The 18,820-nt window shown below is 60.6% G+C and overlaps 6 protein-coding genes across 6 annotated transcripts; 2 read left to right on the plus strand and 4 right to left on the minus strand.

Moving 5' to 3' along the window:
* Nucleotides 1-959: 959 nt before the first annotated feature.
* Nucleotides 960-4,673, plus strand: E0L32_009016 (uncharacterized protein; the record flags this gene model as incomplete). The annotated part of the gene is made up of 1 exon (XM_031143936.1): nt 960-4,673. One exon carries the CDS (start codon nt 960-962, stop codon nt 4,671-4,673), a length of 3,714 nt encoding a protein of 1,237 aa, XP_030991536.1.
* Nucleotides 4,674-5,287: 614 nt separating this feature from the next.
* Nucleotides 5,288-7,539, minus strand: E0L32_009017 (uncharacterized protein; the record flags this gene model as incomplete). The annotated part of the gene is made up of 2 exons (XM_031143937.1): nt 5,288-7,292; nt 7,373-7,539. 2 exons carry the CDS (start codon nt 7,537-7,539, stop codon nt 5,288-5,290), a joined length of 2,172 nt encoding a protein of 723 aa, XP_030991537.1.
* A 1,270-nt stretch (nt 7,540-8,809) lies between these two features.
* On the plus strand, nt 8,810-9,503 carry E0L32_009018 (uncharacterized protein; the record flags this gene model as incomplete). Its single annotated transcript, XM_031143938.1, has 2 exons — nt 8,810-8,900; nt 8,965-9,503. The coding sequence occupies 2 exons, from the start codon at nt 8,810-8,812 to the stop codon at nt 9,501-9,503; spliced, it is 630 nt and encodes a 209-aa protein (XP_030991538.1).
* Nucleotides 9,504-9,904: 401 nt separating this feature from the next.
* On the minus strand, nt 9,905-11,831 carry E0L32_009019 (uncharacterized protein; the record flags this gene model as incomplete). The annotated part of the gene is made up of 3 exons (XM_031143939.1): nt 9,905-10,533; nt 10,589-11,524; nt 11,624-11,831. The coding sequence occupies 3 exons, from the start codon at nt 11,829-11,831 to the stop codon at nt 9,905-9,907; spliced, it is 1,773 nt and encodes a 590-aa protein (XP_030991539.1).
* A 766-nt stretch (nt 11,832-12,597) lies between these two features.
* E0L32_009020 (uncharacterized protein) lies at nt 12,598-14,880 on the minus strand (the record flags this gene model as incomplete). Its single annotated transcript, XM_031143940.1, has 6 exons — nt 12,598-12,896; nt 12,965-13,336; nt 13,409-13,940; nt 14,013-14,271; nt 14,343-14,580; nt 14,655-14,880. 6 exons carry the CDS (start codon nt 14,878-14,880, stop codon nt 12,598-12,600), a joined length of 1,926 nt encoding a protein of 641 aa, XP_030991540.1.
* Nucleotides 14,881-16,202: 1,322 nt separating this feature from the next.
* On the minus strand, nt 16,203-17,909 carry E0L32_009021 (uncharacterized protein; the record flags this gene model as incomplete). Its single annotated transcript, XM_031143941.1, has 1 exon — nt 16,203-17,909. The coding sequence occupies one exon, from the start codon at nt 17,907-17,909 to the stop codon at nt 16,203-16,205; it is 1,707 nt and encodes a 568-aa protein (XP_030991541.1).
* Nucleotides 17,910-18,820: the final 911 nt, after the last annotated feature.

Genomic DNA, 18,820 nt, shown 5'->3' on the forward strand with positions numbered 1-18,820 from the left:
ATCCATGCCCTAGAACTCGGAAGGGCTATCCCACTACCTAACCCCGATGGGCTCGATGGATAAGGTAGTGAAGTACTTCTTTTAGCAGTCCGTTAACTAATTTGGCCATCACTTGCCGGCATATCGACCCAGGTCCGGCGGTGGTGATGATTGGGAGCGGGCCAAAAGGTCCGGCCAGGTGGTTGCAACTGACCGAGAATTCGACCAGTTCGGGAGGCGTAACCTTTAGCGGCGAAAACAGCACCTGCGCCCTGAGCAAATTGTGGGGAACCGCGATCGTAGGCCGCTTCTAGGCCATCGGTTCAGAAGCCGAGGCGCTAATGTACAGGCACCGAGACGCTAGAACATGAGCGGACCACCCACTCGTAGGGCAGCGTGGGCGCGAGAGCAGCAAAGCCGCGGACGGTGATGTCATGACAACGCCCCGTGCCGGTTTTGCGGGTTTCGCGACATCCCATCCATCCATCCAATCCAGCCAGCAAAACTCAACGGGGCCCGGTTGGTTTAGTTCGTGACGAGTAGATTACGAGCAGGGGTTCCCCCAAGGAAGAGTTCCGTGGGAAAGAAGAGCCGCCAAGAAATGCCCGAAAACATGCTTTGCCCTTCGCACCACGCGACGTAACCTCCTGCATTAGAGGCCAGCACTAGGAGGACTAGGTCAAATCGCCAGCCATCTGCCACTCACCAGGGGCAGTAGCTGTCACTGCTTTTCTATCTTTGCTGGTCTGCATTCCTGTGGCTTGCAGACTTTCAACACACTTTCTATTTACCTATCTGTCTTTCTGTCTCCTTGCCATAGCTTCGGCAAGACACACACACATACATTACCATATTCTTGTCGAACCGCATCTCCAGACTGGTCTCCGTCAGCCACACCCCCAAAGCTCACCAACCTCGAGCTATTCTCCAGCCTCATAGGCCCTACCTCTGGCCAGCATACCGGCAGGTCACAAGCAGCCATGCCCGAGCTGCAGACCGAGGCCCTCCACGAGCCCGCCAGCGGCGAGGAGCCTGCTGTCCCCGTGCACTTTGAAAACTCGACGCGGCGCGGCCAAAAGCTCACCGTGGCCCGCGATGCCGAAGGCAAGGTCGCCTACCCAGCCTACATTCCTCCCGAGACCCAGTCGCCCGACGCCAAGTCGCCGAGCCCGCTGACCGCCGGTCCTCCGCTGCCAGACAAGGGTCCCCGGAAGGCGATCTCCGACCCGGCCAAGCTCGAGACGGAGCTCGACAAGCTGCACAAGGCAGGTCCCACGCCTCGGCCCAAGTACGAGAAGAAGTTTGCCACGGACGCCCCGAGACCCCGGCGCCGGTCCCGCGGCTCGTCGGTCGCGTTTCCCGCTATCAAGAGGGCGGGCACGAATGCATCGCAGCTTCAGCAGGCGCTGTGGACGAAATACGGCGAGGGTGGTGATGATAGTAGCACCTCTTCGTCGTCATCGTCGTCGTCGTCGTCAGAAGATGAGGGCGAGGGCGACGCGAAGAAAGGCCCCCCTGCGGGCCAGAAGAAGGAGCGGACCAAGTCTGGCGTGCTGGAAGACAAGTTCTCGAAGTTTAAGGTGGGCAACGAGCACTACCGCACGAAAGGCAAGGTCTCCAAGCGCGATGGCCGCCTGGCCATCTCTGTCAAGGATATGAGCAACACTGGGTATCTGGCCAAGGCTCTGGGCGCGGCTGTTAGGAAGGTCGTGCCGCTCAAGGAGGACAGCGAGGCTGAGGCGGTCCAGGGCGGAAAGACGGCCGATGCCTCCACGAAGCCTTCTACAGAGGTCGAAGACTTGGACACCCGTCCCTGTCCCAGACTGAACATTGTCATTATGGTTATCGGGTCTCGCGGAGACGCGCAGCCATTCCTCAAGATCGGCAAAGTGCTAAAGGAGCAATATGGCCACCGTGTGCGGATCGCTACTCACCCTGCGTTCCGCGAGTTTGTCGAGAAGGACTCTGGACTCGATTTCTTCTCGGTCGGAGGCGATCCCTCGGAGCTCATGGCCTTCATGGTCAAGAACCCCGGCATGATACCGACGCTCGAGACGGTCAAGGCCGGAGACATTGGGCGGCGACGAGCTGCCATGGCCGAGATGTTCGAAGGCTTCTGGAGAGCCTGCGTCAACGCTACAGACGATGAGAAGGACACGCACAACCTTAAGATGATGGGCGAAAAGGACCCCTTCATCGCTGATGCCATCATCGCGAATCCCCCCAGTTTCGCGCACATCCACTGCGCCGAGGCTCTGGGCATCCCTCTGCACCTGATGTTCACTTTTCCCTACACGCCTACACAGGCTTTCCCACACCCGCTAGCGAGTATCAAGAAGTCCAATGTTGATCCGGGATACACCAATTTCATCTCATACCCGCTGGTTGAGATGATGGTGTGGCAGGGCTTGGGCGACCTGGTGAACGAGTTTCGCGAGAAGACATTGGGCCTTGATCCGGTCTCGACGCTCTGGGCTCCAGGAGCAACTTACAGACTTCATGTACCATTCACATACATGTGGAGCCCAGGTCTGGTGCCCAAGCCTGAGGATTGGGGGTCGGAGATCGACGTCTCTGGCTTCGTTTTCCTCGATCTAGCGTCAACCTTTGAGCCGCCGAGCGACCTGGAGAAGTTCCTTGCTGCAGGAGAGACACCCATATACATAGGATTCGGCTCCATCGTCGTAGATGACGCCGACCGCTTCACGGAGATGATCTTTGAGGCAGTCGAGATGGCAGGCGTGCGGGCTCTAGTCTCCAAGGGCTGGGGAGGACTGGGCGGAGAGAATGTCCCGGAAAACATCTTCATGCTCGAGAACACGCCTCACGACTGGCTCTTCCCGAAGGTCAAGGCCTGCGTCATACACGGCGGAGCTGGTACTACCGCCATTGCTCTGAAGTGCGGCAAACCCACGATGGTGGTCCCCTTCTTTGGCGACCAGCACTTCTGGGGCAGCATGATCAGCAACGCTGGCGCAGGGCCCGAGCCAATCCCGTACAAGCAGCTGACGGCCGAGACGCTCGCCGAGGGCATCGAGTACTGTCTCAGTGACGAGGCCAAGGAGGCCGCCGAGGGCATCGCTCATGACATCGAGGAGGAGGGCGATGGGGCTGAGAATGCTTGCAAGGCCTTTCACAAGCATCTCATGCTTACTGGGAAGAACTCGATGAGGTGTTCTATCCTGGAGGACCATGTAGCCCATTGGCATCTAAAGGGCACTCGCCTGCGTCTCAGCGCCATAGCTGCCGATGCTATCGTGGAGAAGGGCCACATCTCGTGGAAGAAGCTCCGGCTGATCCGGCATTGCGAGTGGAACGACTTTGAGGGCCCCGGAGAGCCGGTGACCGGCATCGCAGGCTCGATTGCTACCTCTCTAGGCAACGTCTTTGGCGGGATCGGAGGCGTGCCATACCGGTTGGCCAAGAGCTCCAACGAGAGAAAGGAGCGCAAGGAGAAGAAGAGGAAGGCCCGCGAGGTCAGGGCCCAGAAGAAAAAAGAGGCGCGAGCGGCTGCTCAGAAGTCAAAAGATGAGGCAAGAGCCAAACAGAATGGCCAGCCCTTGCAACCCGCCGTCGCCAACGGGAAACCCCCCGAGGCCAAGGACTTTGCCTCTGCGGACAAGCTGCCAAGGGGCCAGCAGCAGCAGCAGACGACGGAAGGCGCCCTTCAGAACGACGAGGCGGAGACGGCCTCGATCCACACCACCTCCACCACGGACACGGCCGAGACGGAGGAGGAGAACCCGGCCGAGGAGTTCGTCGCGCACGTGGGCAAGGGCGTGGGCAAGTCGGCGCAGGCCCTGGCGCGGGCGCCCGTGGACCTCTCCCTCGCCGTGGCGCAGGGGTTCCACAACGCGCCGCGGCTCTACGGCGACGACACGGTGCGGCGGCCGCCGCGCGTGACGGGCATCCGCAGCGGGCTGAAGGCGGCGCGGTACGAGTTCGTGTACGGCGTCTACGACGGCTGGACGGGGCTCGTGCGGCTGCCCGTGCGGGGCGCGCGCGGCGGCGGCGGCGTGCGCGGGTTCGCCAAGGGCGTGGGCATGGGCGTCACGGGGTTCGTGCTCAAGGACATCGCGGCGCTGGTCGGGCCCGTCGGGTACACGCTCAAGGGGTGCGCCAAGCAGGTCGGGCGCCGGGGCCGGCAGGGCGCGCGGCACGTGCGCCGGGCGCGCATCCTGCAGGGCCAGCGGGAGCTGAGGCTCCTGCCGCGGGAGGAGCGCGCGGCCGTCGTGGCCGAGGTGGAGAGGGGGTGGGGGGTCATGAGGGAGCTCGCGGAGGCGGTCGAGGACGACGGTGCTGGTGCTGGTCCTGGTGCTGGTGCTGGCGCCAGCGGCGGAAGATCGATCATGAGGACGGTGACGAGGGGCCACAGGAAGAGAGGCGTCGGGCAGGCGGTCGAGAGCGTCGGGCTGGCCGAGGAGGCGCTGGCCGCCGTGCGGAGGGGCGAGAGCATCGACGGCGTCGTGAAGGCGCGGCGGAGCGAGGACGCAGGCGCGAGGAGCAGGAGGTCTGTTGACGCTTCGAGGAAGCACAGCCAGGGCCAGAGCCAGAGCCAGAGCAGTCACGACATGGGGAGAGACCCGGATGATGCGCGCGGGAAGGGCAAGGGGCCTTCTGTCACCGAGCCCATTGCTGAGCAGGAGGAGGAGGAGCAGCAGGGTGGGAAGGAGGTGAACGGCAAGGCGGCCTAGAGGGACGTCTGCCGCCCATCCTGAAATGTCTGCTTCCAAGGGTAGTTTGTCCTGATGGTATGTTTTATGGGCAGCAAGCGGGTGTTTTGAGGTAGCGATGGCCTTTTTCGTTTTTGAGTTACGAGATATGTATGGACTAACGAACATGGATACCCCCATCCTCTTTGAATGCTGTTGGTTTGTGATACATTATTGTCCGCTGAGTCTCAAGGCACCATAGATAAATGAAAGCACATATATCATGATCAGAATTGCCCTAGTCTCATAAGATAAAGGTATTGTCATGGGAGGATGCCTGTCTTCTTTCCTCCTCTTGTGTCCCCAAATCAGATAGACGTTCTTGTTCTTGTTCACATGGCATAATCTTATACACAGAGGTCCTGTCTTGTCTCGACACACACAAACATAAAAAAAGTCTTATCATGTAAATCGCCAGCCACACACACACACAAAAAAGGGGGGGTGGGCATCTAGAATACTACGTTTTCCCATGGGCTAAAAAAGACACAAGTCGTCAAGAAAAAGCAACCCTCCCGCCAGACTCCCAAAACACACACACACAAGTCACTCAACTCAACTCAACTCAACTCAACTCAAACCCCCCTGACCGAAGATCAGAACCCCCCAGACCGACTCCCGGGCAACGGCCTCGGCCCCACAATCTGCCTCCGCCCGGCCCCGATCCCCTGCCCGCCGCGGTTCTGGCTGTCCCCGCCCGTGTACCCGGTCCACTGGTTGACGTCCCACCTCTCGCCGCCGGCGCCGCCGTCCTGCTTGTTCGGCGGCACGGCGGCGGCGGCCGTCTCGCGCTGGGCCTCCTCCCACTCGCGCTGGCGCTGGCGCTCCATCTCCATCTCGCGCTCGAGCAGGGACTTGCCGGCCCAGCCGCCGGCGCGCGTCTTCTGCTGCGACTGGGCGCGGCGGCGGTCCTCGGCGTCGCGCTCGGCCGTGGCGCCCAGCTCGCGCGAGTACGTCGGCGGCGGGGCCTGGGCCTGCGGCGCCGGGTTGCTGGCCAGGAAGCGGTCGGTGCGGCTCATGTTGGGCGAGGAGGCGGACGAGGGGACGGCAAAGGGCGAGGACCTGGCGGCGGCCGGGTTCGGCGGCGAGGACACCCCTGGCCCCGGGCCTGGACTTGAGCCGGCGAAACGGCCGTTATCGCTTCGCGACGGCTTCGAGGAGGCGGCAGCAGGTGGTGGAGAGGCGTAGGCAGTAGGATCCGGCAGTGGTCTCGACCCCGTGTGGTGTTTCTTGACCTGCGGCGGCTGCGGCAGCGATTCGCCCGTGCGGTGAGTCTTAATCATCTGCGGCGGGGGTGTCGGCGCCGCCGTGGGAGTGGGAAGAGGTCTCGGCGACCGCACCTGTTGGGGTGGCGACTTGGGTCCCACGGGTTCGGGGGCCTGTTGCTGCTGCTGTTGATCATTCCATTGCGTCTGCAGAAACTCTCGTTCGTTCCTGGACCATGAATCGGTTCGGCTGGGTTGCTTCGCCGGCATGTTCGGGCGGCTGCGGGATCGAGCCCGGGTTTTGGGGTCGGCGGGCCGGGTATGCCTTTCCTGCCGCTCCCTCTCGTACTCCTGTTCGCGCTGGCGGGCTTTCTCCAGCTCCGCCTCGAGCTCCTTGACCCTGCTGCTGTATTTCTCCTCCTTCTCCTCTGCTTGGTACTGGCTCAGGAACTGACCGCGCAGGCGGGCGTCGCTCTTGCTCCTAGACCGCGAGCGCTCCTCTGCGAGACGGGCCTCTGCTTCCTGCTCCTCCTGCCGGCGCTTCTCCTCGGTGAGCTTCCACTGCCGTTCCTCTTCCTCCCAGCGCCTCCGTTCCTCTTCTGCCCTGCGCTTCCCCTCCTCCCTGGCGCGTCGCGTCTCTTCCTCCCACCGCCGCTCCTCTTCCTCCCTCGCGCGCTGCTCCTCGGCCTCGATCTCGGCTCTCCGGCGGGCCTCCTCCTCTTCCATTTGCTGCCTCTGGCGCTCCTCCTCGGCGGCCTTCTCCTTGCGCAGACGCTCCTTCTCAGCCAAGCTCGGGACGGTCGGACCGGCACTAGTGATCTGTCGCCTGCCCCCGAAGGAGATGCCGAGGTTTCCCTGGCTGGCGCCGCCCATGTAGCCGTACTGAGCGATGTTCCAAGCGGGCGCGGTCGCGCCCTCGTGCTCCCTCTTGCTCCAGCTGCTAACCGAAGTGGGGCTCTTGGTCGGGCTCCAGCGGCCGGAGCTGGAGTCGCCGGTCTTGGTCGGGGTCAGGACGGTGCGGTTGCCGTAGACGGAGGAGCCGTTGCTGGCGTTGGAGATGCCGCGGCCGCGAGGGCTCATGACGGGGGTGGCGGAGCCGGTGCTCTGGGGGCTGAGGACGCTGTTGCGGTTGCCGCTCTTGGGCCCGATGGCGGAGGGGAAGGCGGAGGGGTTGGCGGCGTGGGCGGCGCGGCTGAAGGCGCCGAGACACTGCAGGACCTGGGCCGGGTCCTTGGACTCGTAGAGGTCGACGGTCAGGAACATGTCGTGCTGCTGCAGGTTGAGAGGCGGCTCCTGGCAGGCGCGCAGGAACATGGAGATGTTCTCCATCTGGACGAAGGGCATGGCGGACTGCTTGAAGCGGACCCCGGGCGGCGGTACGGCGAGGTTGACTAGTCTGTGATGTGCGTGTCTCTGCGTCAGCCATGTCTCGAGGGCGAGAGAGAAAGGAGAGGGAGGCACTGCGGGGTTACGTACTGGCACAGTGCGACGCCATCTTTGAGCGCCTCGAGGAGATCGCCGGGAGCCAAGCGGTCGCCGAGGATGTTTTCGATCCAGGCACGAGCCTCGTTGGCGGCGGCGGGCGTGTACTTGTCGAGGCGCATCTTGCGCAAGTCCTTGTCGAGGGACGACACGGAAGCCATGATGAATGCGCCCAATCAGACAATCCCCCCACTTGGCCGGCAAGAGACGCTCTTTTGATCGCGGTACAGATGTGGTATCTGCTCGTTCCTGGGCCGTTTCTGGGTGAGAGATGGGGGGTTCTATCGCTACACACAATGGCCTGGAGAGCAAGAGGTGTTTTGGGTAGCGAGCGAGGAAGCCGATGTGGTGGTGCAAGCGGGATCGGCGGTTGGGTAGGTAGGTGGTGTTATTAGGTGAGCGAGTACGGGTACGGTACGTGTGTAGGCGGGTGCTTTTTGTTGTTCGGGCTGGCGTGGGGCCCTTCAGTGGGGTGTGGGTGGGTTGTGGGTGTCTGCAGGGTTGCTGACCAAGTTTAAGCTGTATTTCGTACGCGCGACGGCAACGACAACTGCAAACCAGGTTGTATTTTCAGAGACTACCTACCTAGGTACTTAGGTGACAATCTTATTGTTCTTGCCAAGTTCCAGCAGTGGAGGTGCCGGCCACGACAAGAATGAGCGTTGTTGAGTCTCATGCCTTGTGTGTGTGTAAAAATCCAACATTCCAGTGCGGGTGATGTTTGTTTCGGCCACAGAAACACCTGCAAACCTACTCCGTACGGGGAACGGGGGAGGGTGACGTAGAGCCTCGTCCCCTGGAAAGTGGCGTCGCAGGGGACCATTCGGGGACAAGAGTCTTGCTCTGGGTGGTCCATGCAAAAATTCTATAGGAGATTTGAAGAACTAAGAGATGCATAATACATAATCATAAAATAAATATATATATAATAAGAACAAGCGTGTAATTGCAAGAACACTACCTGCATCTCACAGATACTAGTTGGGATGACACTGAATACTCTTACACCCAGTGAATTATATGACGAGACCCGTGGATGCTTTCATCCAAGTTGTCGTGCTGCTTCCAATAGGAGCGATGACGCTGAAGGGTCAGTCAGCGAAAACATCCATAGAATTGAGTAAAACAGTGGGCATCATTGGTGGAGGGAGCTCGGTATGGTGCTGAAGTGGATCACTGGATGAGCTTATCGATTGACCTGATATCAAAAAAGTCACGACCACCTTCGTCATCTCTTCCTTGATCCCCCAGTCTGCCATCTCTACACCACAATTTCGTATAAACCATTCCAACACACTTATCATGATAAACAAGGCGTAACAATTGATCCCCTTGGTTAGACTTCGCCCCTCTCAAACGACTGGCATAGCCCTGCCCGACAGAACCGAACCCCATCCCATCGCCACAAACCTTCCAGCTCCCTTCCTCCACATGTCCTCCCCAAAGTCCATAGGCCCCATCCGGAAAGCATGGTATAACTGGAAAGCCCTCCGCCTCCCCTGGCGCAAGCGCTTCCTCGTCGGTGCGTCCCAGGCTCCTCCCACCCTCCCTCTAACCACTCCCCCACCGTCTAACCAAGTCCCCAGGCCTCGACCTCAACGGCAACACCTTCTGGGAGTTCCGCGACGTCCGCGGCGCCGAGGCCGCCCCGGGCACCCCGCAGCGCTGGCGCCGCATCGTCCAGTACCCGCGCTCGACGCACTACGCCGACGTCAAGGTCTCGCCCCAGTGGCACTCGTGGCTGCGCCACACGCGCGCCGACCCGCCCTCCCTCGACGAGCAGGCCCGCGACCTCGCCCGCCAGGCCCAGATGCGCCGCCTCGCCGCCGAGGCCGACGCCCGCTGGGCCGCCAAGCCGGGCGTCATGGACGCGCCGGCGGCGGCGGGTCTACAACAAATACAACAGCAGCAAGAGAGCGGCGCAGGAGAAGGGCCGGAAGGAGGTGAGGGTCAGCGGACGACGGCGGCAGCCCCAATGGGGGATGGTACGAGGCCACAGGCGGGAGACGATGGGACGGCAGGCAAGCGAGGTCCAGAAACGCCGGATCCGTGGAAGACGGCCAGCAAAGGCGGGCCGAGCGAGGAGTGGCAGCCGCAGTCGTGGACGCCCACTGCAAAACGGTGAATAGTCCGAGGATGGCCGGGGCACGTTTGTTACGATACATCTGAGTGTATTTTTTTACTGTATGCATTATACCTCTGTATCACTATCTTTGCTGGAACGCCCGAAAGCAGCGTTCGGCACCTGTTCTTCTTTTAAAGCCCACATAGAGCTACATCCCACTCGTCGCCATCCAGAGTATCAAACCAAGCAATGTTGCCCCCTAACGCCATGCTTTTTTCGCCTTCCGTCTTCCGACAGTTTGCCTGCCAAATCCCCCCCTGAAAATAACGCCTTGCAATGCAGCCGACTGACTCGTCAAAATCCCCCAAAGCCATACGTTCCCAAAAGATAACATCCGTGGAGACACAGTTCATCAAGACATCCCACGTACCACACATCAACCATCAAACAGACACGGCACCTCAGTCGCTCGCCCCAGCCGAGTCGATCTCGAGAACGCGCATCATCGTCAGCAGCCGCTCCCCAGACCTGTCCAGCGCCTCGCGCGCCACGCCCTCGTCGCCGCCGCCGCCCTCCGAGGCCGCAGGCCCCCTAGGCGGGCGCCCGCGGCCCCTGGCCCGCGCCTTCTCCCCGCGCGCCCGCACCCCCTTCTCGACGGCCCTCTGCAGCTCCGGCGCGTGCCGCACCTCGGACTCGGCCCACACGAGCCGCACCAGGTTCTCGGCGACGAGGGAGTACTTGGCGTTGGCCTCGACGGCGTTGTTGTTGGCCGCGAAGGGCAGGTAGCACTCGCGCAGGATGGCCAGCGACACGCCGTTCTCCTCGTCGGCCTCGGCGTCGACGTCGCCCGGGTAGGGCGACGCGCGCGGCAGGAAGGGCTCCAGCAGCGCCCGCAGCAGCGACACCTGCGACGCCACGGGCAGCGGCGACGCGCGCGTCGACACGAACGGGGCGAAGAGCGGCGCGCGCAGCTCCCTCACGGCGTCGGCGAACGCCCCGTAAACTTCGTGCAGGGCCGCAAAGGGCTTCGGCAGCTCCAGACTCGCCCGGGCCAGCTGTAGGAAGGAAGGGAAGAGGTCAGTCGCACAGTCTTTTGGTAGTACGTAGGGTAAGAGAGGAGAGGCAGCATACCAGATAGAACATACGCAGGCGGAGCGGGATGGACTCGATGAATCCCGCGCTCGGGGGTGGTGAACGGGTCGCCTGCGCGCTGGGTCGACCTGGGCCCCTCGCCATCTTCTCTGGCGTGGGCGGCTCCGACTCCTGCGAGGAGTACATGGAGGCCCCGTCGTCGTAGTAGTCGCCAAACTTGTCGTTGTCCAGATCCAGAATCTGCTCTCGTTTCCGCTTGTTGCTGGCCTGCGCCGCGCTTTTCGACTCCTTCTCGAAAACCTCCTGGAACACCGTCAACGAGGCCTGACTCCCCTCCGCACAGAGCGACTTCATGATGGTCTTCAGGCCCAACCTGTTGCCAGTGTTGATGTGCGACATCAACAGCGACTCTCGCAGCAGCGGGAACTTGCAGTCTTCTCCGTCGCGTGCAGATCGCTCGTGCGCCTCGAGGTCGAGCCGCTGGCGCTCGTCAAAGTCTGCCTCTAGGGCGTCCATGAGAAACTCCAACCAGGGCCGCCAATAGCGCCATCTGTGTGGGTGCACCGCACTGCAATTGAAAGCCCAGCCCAGAACCTTCCACAGGTCTTGGCCCCTTGTCCACAGGCTGCTCTCGTTGGCAAACCTCCCGTGTATGTGCTCCTCGTCGACGTCGTCTTCGTCGCTGGTCGCATCGAGGCCGTAGTGACGGCGTCCCCCCCTGGAGCTGACACGGAACTCGAACGCCGCGCGCAGGTTTGCGTTGACGGGGCCGGCGATGGCGAGCAGGTTGCGCAGGTACTGTAGCGCCTCGGACGCGACGAGCAACTGTGCGCGCTCTGCCACCCGGGTCGTGTGCGTCGGGTGTATCGCCAATGTCGCGAGGAGGGCGATCTGTGGCGGCGGTGGGACGCACGCTGGCTTGCCGTGGCCTGGCCGAGCGCCAGCACCCGCGCAGAGAAGGCTGTCTAGAAGCTGGATGCCCGCATTGTCTGTAACACCAACATCGGCGTGTTGTTAGAGAATATGTCCCAGCTCCAGCGGCAGCAGCAGCGTGTAAAACAAGACAGCTCTTTCGTGATAGAACATACACATCTGCTCCTCGAAAAAGATCTGGCAGTGCTCCTTCAGTTCGCGGGGCAGCGGTCGCGCGTCGCGATAAGGCGAGGACGCTGGCTCCGTCGCGGGCGTGCTCAGGTTGGTGCAGTCCCCCGCCGTGGCTGGCGAGCCGCCCACGGGCGTGTAGAACGAGGCCGGCGATGACGAAGACGGGAGCGCCGTGAGCGGGGAGGTAGACATCTCTGCAAGCGCGGCGGCAGGACGTCAAGGGTCGCGTTGGCACAGCTCGAGGTCTTGGAGCGGACGCGGCGACAATCGTACAGCAGGCGAATTCGTCAAGTATGAACGGACGGGGTGAGAAAAATCCATGGATGATGCAACAGAGACGAGCTTCCAAAGAATCTCGTACGCTAACGCGAACCCGTCGGGCAGTCGGGGCGCGCCAAACACGCGAAACGCCAAAAGTTTAATGGATTTAGTGCCTGGATCATGGCCCAATTTAGTGCTGTGGAGACCGGCAGCGGGTATCTACGCATACCTAGTCTAGTGCATTGACTCCCTATCAGCGCGGGCTCCTTGTCCTTGTTACCGGGACTTGGAAAGCTTCAACTTTGACTTCCAAGGCACGTTATATTCATGCAACATGACAGTCCACAGGAAGATGAAGTTTGCAATGATGCCAGATCGCGAAGCGTTGTAGGTTCACCACGGGCAGTTTTTTGAAAGGCGAGCATGTGTGTACGAAGTGAGGGCTGTTCTCTCCACATATTCATTAGGATATCCAGATGTACATGTGAGTATACCAGCGTCCTCCCGAGCAGTCTACCGGTTCAAGGTAGCGGGCGTGCTACACACAAGTCTATTGTTATGTCTTTGGATATGTCTATTTCTACAAAACTGGCCCTTGTACATCGAACATCCTCCTCTTCACGCACCCTGCCGGAGTCCTGACCACTCTATACAGTGCGTTGTTTGCACCTTTCTCGAATATACCCTTATCCCAATCCTACTTTCTAAGCATCAAGACGATCCATCCTGCTATTCTGTAACCCGCGATAATGGCAATCATGATGCCGACGTTCTTGCCAAAGGAGCCTGTCTTGTAGCCATACTGGTCGAGGACTCCCTGGCCGGCAATCATGCACTGGTCCGCCAGCTCGGACTGGTACATGCACTGGCACGACTCCCCGCAGCTGTACGTCCGGCCGCTGAACTCGTTGATCATCATGCCCTCGAACACATACTTCTGGTAGTCCCAGTAGTGAAACACGTATTTGTAAAAGACATTGAGAATCGTCGGTTGCACTAGCACAAGTCAGCAAACTACCTAGAGCATGGGGACTACTAGGTCAGGGATTAGCCATCCCACATACCCATAAACCCGTTGACAGACATCCACAGCCCATTGGCAAATGCCACAAGCGCCAACGAGATGACAAAGCTCGGGAACAGCGCCGTCATGAACACGACGAGACCCTCGGCGGCCAGCAGGTCAAAGAACACCCACATGACCCAGGTGAAGAAGGCCGTCGCCGTGGGCTGAAAGTTGGACAGCCAGTACGAGATGGCGGAGAAGAGCACGGCGATGAAGAACAGATAGGGCAGCCCGATCAGGAAGTTGGAGATGACCAGCTCGGCGGCGCCGTAGAGGCCGTTGTGGTGCTCCTTGACGTACTGCTGGCGGTCCTCGATGAAGGAGGGCACGTAGGCGACGGCCATGAAGGACATGAAGGCCGAGCCATAGACTGGGATAGTCGAGGCCGGCCGGTCAGTATCTTATTAGATTCAAGGGGCCAGGTAATGAGAGATCGGCTTACAGATGGCGTTTGTGAAGGGGATGATGGACTCTTGGTTTGTCGACAGCCGCACCCAGACGGTTCCCAGGAGAATCGCTAGGCCCGTGTACATGGCGATTCGAATACCATATGCCACCACATCGCGGTAGCTCTTGACAAAGGAACGATGGAGCAGGGTCATTGTCAGACTCAGAGAATTAGGACGCTTTTCTTGCTCGACAGTCAGGCCTGACCCAGCGCCGCTCTGCTCCACACCCCGGATTGCGCCTGTCGCAGCCTTGGCTCGCGGGGAGATAGACCAAGCCAGGGACAACTCTTCCAGGTTCTGCTGGGCCGCGCCACGGTGCGGCGCGAAGTCGACATTGACCAGCTCCAGGAGGTACTCGGCTGGGTTGACATGGAGCGGGATCGGGAGGCCGATGGACTCGTAGTGGCTGTCGATATCGGCGACGGGGCCAAAGTAGTGCGTCTTGCCGGCTGACATCAACAACAGCTTGTCGAAGAGGTTGAACGTCGAGGTCGAAGGCTGATGGATGCTTGCGATGACGATCAGCTACAAAAAGGCGTTTCCGTCAGTCAGGATCCCATCAGAAAAAGAGCCTATCGTTCTCGCATCGCATCTTACGTTGTTCCTCTTCGCCACAGTCCTCAAGTAGTTGATCACCTCAAAGCTCGCGACCGAGTCGAGACCACTGGTCGGCTCATCCAAGAAGAGAATCTTGGGGCTCGTGATGAGCTGGCTCGCCACCCCGACCCTTCGCTTCTGGCCGCCGCTGATGCCCTTTCTGATCGCGGTGCCGATCAGAGTGTTTGCCTGGTCGCGGAGACCGAAAGCCTCGAGCAAAGCGTCAATGCGGGCCAGCCTGTTCCTCTTGGATATGGAGCTTCACACAGCATGTTAGTCACAGGTGGCTGAAGCAGAGGCGGGATCGCGGGTTCTCTCTGGGTAACCTACCCGGAGCTGGCCAGCCGCGAGGCAAAGGTTAGTGTCTCCTTTACTGTCAGGGACCCGATCAATGCGTCCTCCTGCTCCACGAAGCACGTCATCTGTCGGAACTGTGCTCGGGTAGGCTTGCACCCGTTGACGAGGACGTTGGCGTCCACATTCTGAGCTCCGGTAGGACGAGAGGCAAGGACGTTCAGGAGGGTCGTCTTGCCGCATCCCGACGGCCCCATGAGGGCGCAAATCTCCCCTGCAGGAACATACGATGTTAGTCACGGCCCATTCCAATATGTGTTGCTCGCTGCTGTGTGACCCAAGACGTACCGGCCTCTACCAGTCCCTCGACATTGTCGACGATCTTCTTTGGCTCTTTGGTCTCCCGATCCTTGACGGTGACGGTTACACCACTCCAGGTAACGGTCTGGACTGTCGTGTTCCGCAGGTGTGCGTCCGCCACGGTGCCTTGTTCAACGTCAGTTTCCGCGTTTCCGTTGTATGGCTTCTCCTCTCTTCTTCTTTCCACGCTCGAGGCAACGCTGGTAGGGGCCATCGTAATCTCTCAAGGAAGCGCTTCTTCGCCAACAAACAGATACAGTAGAATCTCCGCGCAACAACGATGTCAAAGAATGCAAAATGCAAAAGCAAGAAGAAAACTGGCGTTTGGAAAATTGGGCGTTTCCAAATAAACTGCTGTAGGATCTACGTACATGCTTCATGCATCCATCGGGAGGATTCCAGGGGTGTCAGATCTTATACCAAATCCCCGGAGGCCAGCCAGCCAGGCCTCCCTCCAGGAGCCTGTAACCACACTCATGTGGGCTGCAGTGCGAGAAGCCCCTCGGCTGCTCCTCTCACGATGCGAGTGGTCAGCAGCATATACGCCGGGTTTTTCTGCATGGAAATTATCCTACTGGGAGGGCGCGGACCGGATAGGGCCTCGCTCAGCCATCGAACTCCGCCGGCCATGGCTTGGCCGCCTCAGCTCGAAACCAAGATTCATCGTCCATCCCGGGCTCGTTTAAACTTACCTCAGAAAAGAGACCGGTGTGAATTGTGATGGAGCAAGACAAGATCGACTAACGCGGCTGTCGCCGTCTCACCGTGATGCTAGCCAGGGCTGGAGTGGCCAGACAGGACTGCAATGGCCGTTCAAGGCTTTCAAGGTAGGACGTCCAACGTCAGCAGCCAGGATCCTTTTGGCAGGCTTGCTTGGCTTGTCACATACATGCTGGCAAGCTCAGCTGCATGGTGGATATGTGGCACGACTATCTTTTAATAAATAAGAATTTAGTGCATGTGTGCATCGCCCGGGATGGTCGTGCATGAAGTCAGATCGCCGACGTTGAAGAATCGCCGGCCTCCACTACTCAACCAAATGACCCCGGCCACTCGGGGACGGTCAGCACCCTCTTACATTTTGGACCAATTGGTGAGGCGCCCGGAGCCCGAATGCAACCCTGTATTATCACGAATTATCACTTTTCGAAGGAGGAGTCGGCGATGTATATGTGCAGGCCTCTATTAAGGCTGCATCTCTTTGGTATCGAGATCCATCACTATCACTGCATGCGAAAATACCCGGCCAGCCCAGACACGCCTCGAACCCTTGCTCAAGACCCGGCAGCTGAACTGGCCGGCTTTATTGTGAGAAGTTGTTTGATCCACAGAATAGGCTATCTTCAAGAGATCCCCATTTGCCTACCTTGCGAAAGCTGAGTGAGACTTTCCCCTATCTAGCAACTCCGACATCTCCCATCCGCATCGCTATGCTCGACAAAAAAAAACAGTACAAACTAACCTTGGCTCGCGGCTCATCAACACGTGAAAAGAAAGAAGATCCTCCAAGCCTGCCAAACGCAAGCCCGCCCCCCCTCACTCAACGCTCTCCCAGAGCCCCGTCATCTGCGCAATCACCGCCGCCGGCCCGGCGCTGGCCGAGTACATGCCCATGGCCTGGTTCCAGTCCGCCGCCCCCTGCGCCCCGGCGACCGTCTCGTACCCCCACCCGACGCCCGCGCCGCCGTAGTTGCCGTGCGCGCCCGCCAGCGCCGAGATGTTGTTGGCGCCGTGGAGGATGGTCGAGCTCATGAGCAGCGTCGCCTGCCGCTCGGCGTTGAGGCGCATCTGCGCCAGCGCGCGCTGGATCGCCGGGTACGTCTGCTTCCAGACCTCGAGGCGGCGCGCCATGAAGGCCACGAAGCCGGGGAGGTCGTCCTGGGCGCAGGCCGAGCGCCACAGGCCGCGCACCCGGGCCGAGTAGAAGTCGCACCGCAGGTGGCCCGGCTCGAGGGCGTCGCGCACGGGGAAGGCGGCGCCCGCCAGCGCCGTGCCCTCGATGGGCGCCTCGAGCCAGCACGCCGGGCAGCACGAGAACATGTCGTGCCGGTACCAGCGGCGGCCCGTCACGACGGCCGCCCCGGGGCAGCCGGGCACCTCGGAGAAGCGCCGGGCAAAGTCGACAAAGACGGCCGGCTCGCGCCGGTCGATGGCGGCGTCGAGCCGCTTGAGGAGGGCCGCGGACCCGGGCGTGCTGACGTGCATGTTGCACGCCCTCGGCTCGGCGGCCGGGACGGGCTTGGGCGCCAGCACGCCGCCGAAGCCCGTCGCCTCGAAGAGCCCCGCGTAGCACGTGGCGCAGACGTCGACCTCCTCCGCCGGCGGGACCAGCGAGTACCACGTGCTCTGGAAGCCGCCCGGGCGGCAGGGCGGGCTGCGCACGATGGCCGAGGCGGCGCGGAGGAAGATGTTGAAGTCCCGCCTCTCCATCGCCACGTTGAGGGCGATGCGCAGCGGCACGTGGCCGCCCGCGAAGCAGGTGATGTTGGTGCCCTGCGGCAGGGCGTGCTGGACCCGGTAGAACTGCCCGTCTGCAAAGGTCATGGAGGCGATGTCGAGGAAGCACGCCTCGCACACCCACAGTAAATTTAGATTGGGGTCCCGCAGCTGGTACCACGCCCTCGAGGCGCCGTCGACCTCGCTCATGCCGCCGCACACGGGCAGCTGCAGGCGGTGCAGGCCCCACGCCAGCGCCTGCTTCCAGTCCCGGCACTGCTCCGTGAGCCGCACCATGAACGGGAAGCCGATGTCGCAGCTCCAGAGGCTGTCGGGCGGCTGGGCGACGGGAGCGTCCTCAAAGTGCGGCGAGAAGCCGGCGGGTACGACGTAGTCTTCGTAGCACGCGGCGCAGGCGGCAAACTTGCCCGCCATGCTCGGGTCCCGGAGCTGCCTCCACGTGTAGCCCTCCTCGGCCTTGGCCCCGATGCCGCCGCCCTTGCACGGCTTGATCCCGCTGCGCCGCACGATGTAGTCTCGCAGAGGGGCCAAGTCGCCCTGCTCGAGGGCCTGCCGGAGCACGGCGAGCACGTGCGGGGTGCTAAAGTCGCAAGACCGGCCGGTCATGGAGTCATCGTAGTCAAGCTTGAAGGAGCCCGCAAAGGGCGTCTGGCTCAGGTGGTCATGGTAGCACCGCGAGCAGACGTCGGCATTCGGAGCGGCCGGGAGCTTGTACCAAAATCGCTCGCTGGCGCACAGTTGCCCCTTGGGGCAGGCCGGGATGGGGACGACTTGGACGCCGGACATGACGGAGGCGGACGATGCTTTTCCTCTCTATTTAGGCTTCTTGGAGTCATAGAGTGTCAAGAGAGGGGGAGACCAAGACTACTCTTTATTGAGGGAGGGATCACATAACCCGAAATTCAGAAGCGAAGTCGGCTGTGCAAGCAGGTTACGAGACGAGGCCCCAAATCCTCAGCCGCACCGGAGTTCGGGCACGAAGGCGGAATTATCCCGCAGCATTTCGGAGCTAAGAAATCGGCCGGCGATGTCGATCTTCGGTACCGGCCCCGACCTTGGCGTAAACTTGGCATCCCGTGTCCGGAAGATACTTAGCGTAAACTTCCCTCTTGCACTACAAGATGAGTTATAACTCCCGGCTCTATTACACAAAAAAAAACATAATGCTAGTCTAAAAGTGGCGGCGGTGTCCGGCGCTCTTCTTTTCACGGTTCGAATACAGGACATGCGAGGATGGCCAACAAGCGTGAAGCTACTCGCCGCGAGGGTTATCCCACTACCTAAAACCAATGAGCTTGATGGATATATCCATGGGGGGATGCTATGAACCGCTATCTGTTGATCTAGTCGTCCCTCGCGATAACTCGTACCAGAGTCCTCCTCACCTACAGGATCTCAGCCATCCTTGCAACATCCAAGGTCCTGGCAAGTACATGAACGGTGACCAGACTGTCTCCTCACTGTGTCCTGCGCAGGAGAGCAAGCACGGATTCCCTTTGCAAATTTGAGTTCGAACATGGCCAGCACTTCTTTGGGACATTGGACGCAGCGGACTCAATGCTAGAGAAACTCAAACGGTCGTCATCATCGTCTGTAGAACCTTGTACGCCCTTGCCCTTTGCTTTACCTGATATTTATTAGTACAGCTCTGAACAGCGTTGTACTGATACGTACCAGTATAGAATGAGCATCAGGCT

The sequence above is a fragment of the Thyridium curvatum genome, assembly GCF_004353045.1.
Source record: "Thyridium curvatum strain D216 chromosome Unknown NODE_62_length_255573_cov_84.952434, whole genome shotgun sequence".
NCBI classification, from domain to species: Eukaryota; Fungi; Ascomycota; class Sordariomycetes; order Thyridiales; family Thyridiaceae; genus Thyridium; species Thyridium curvatum.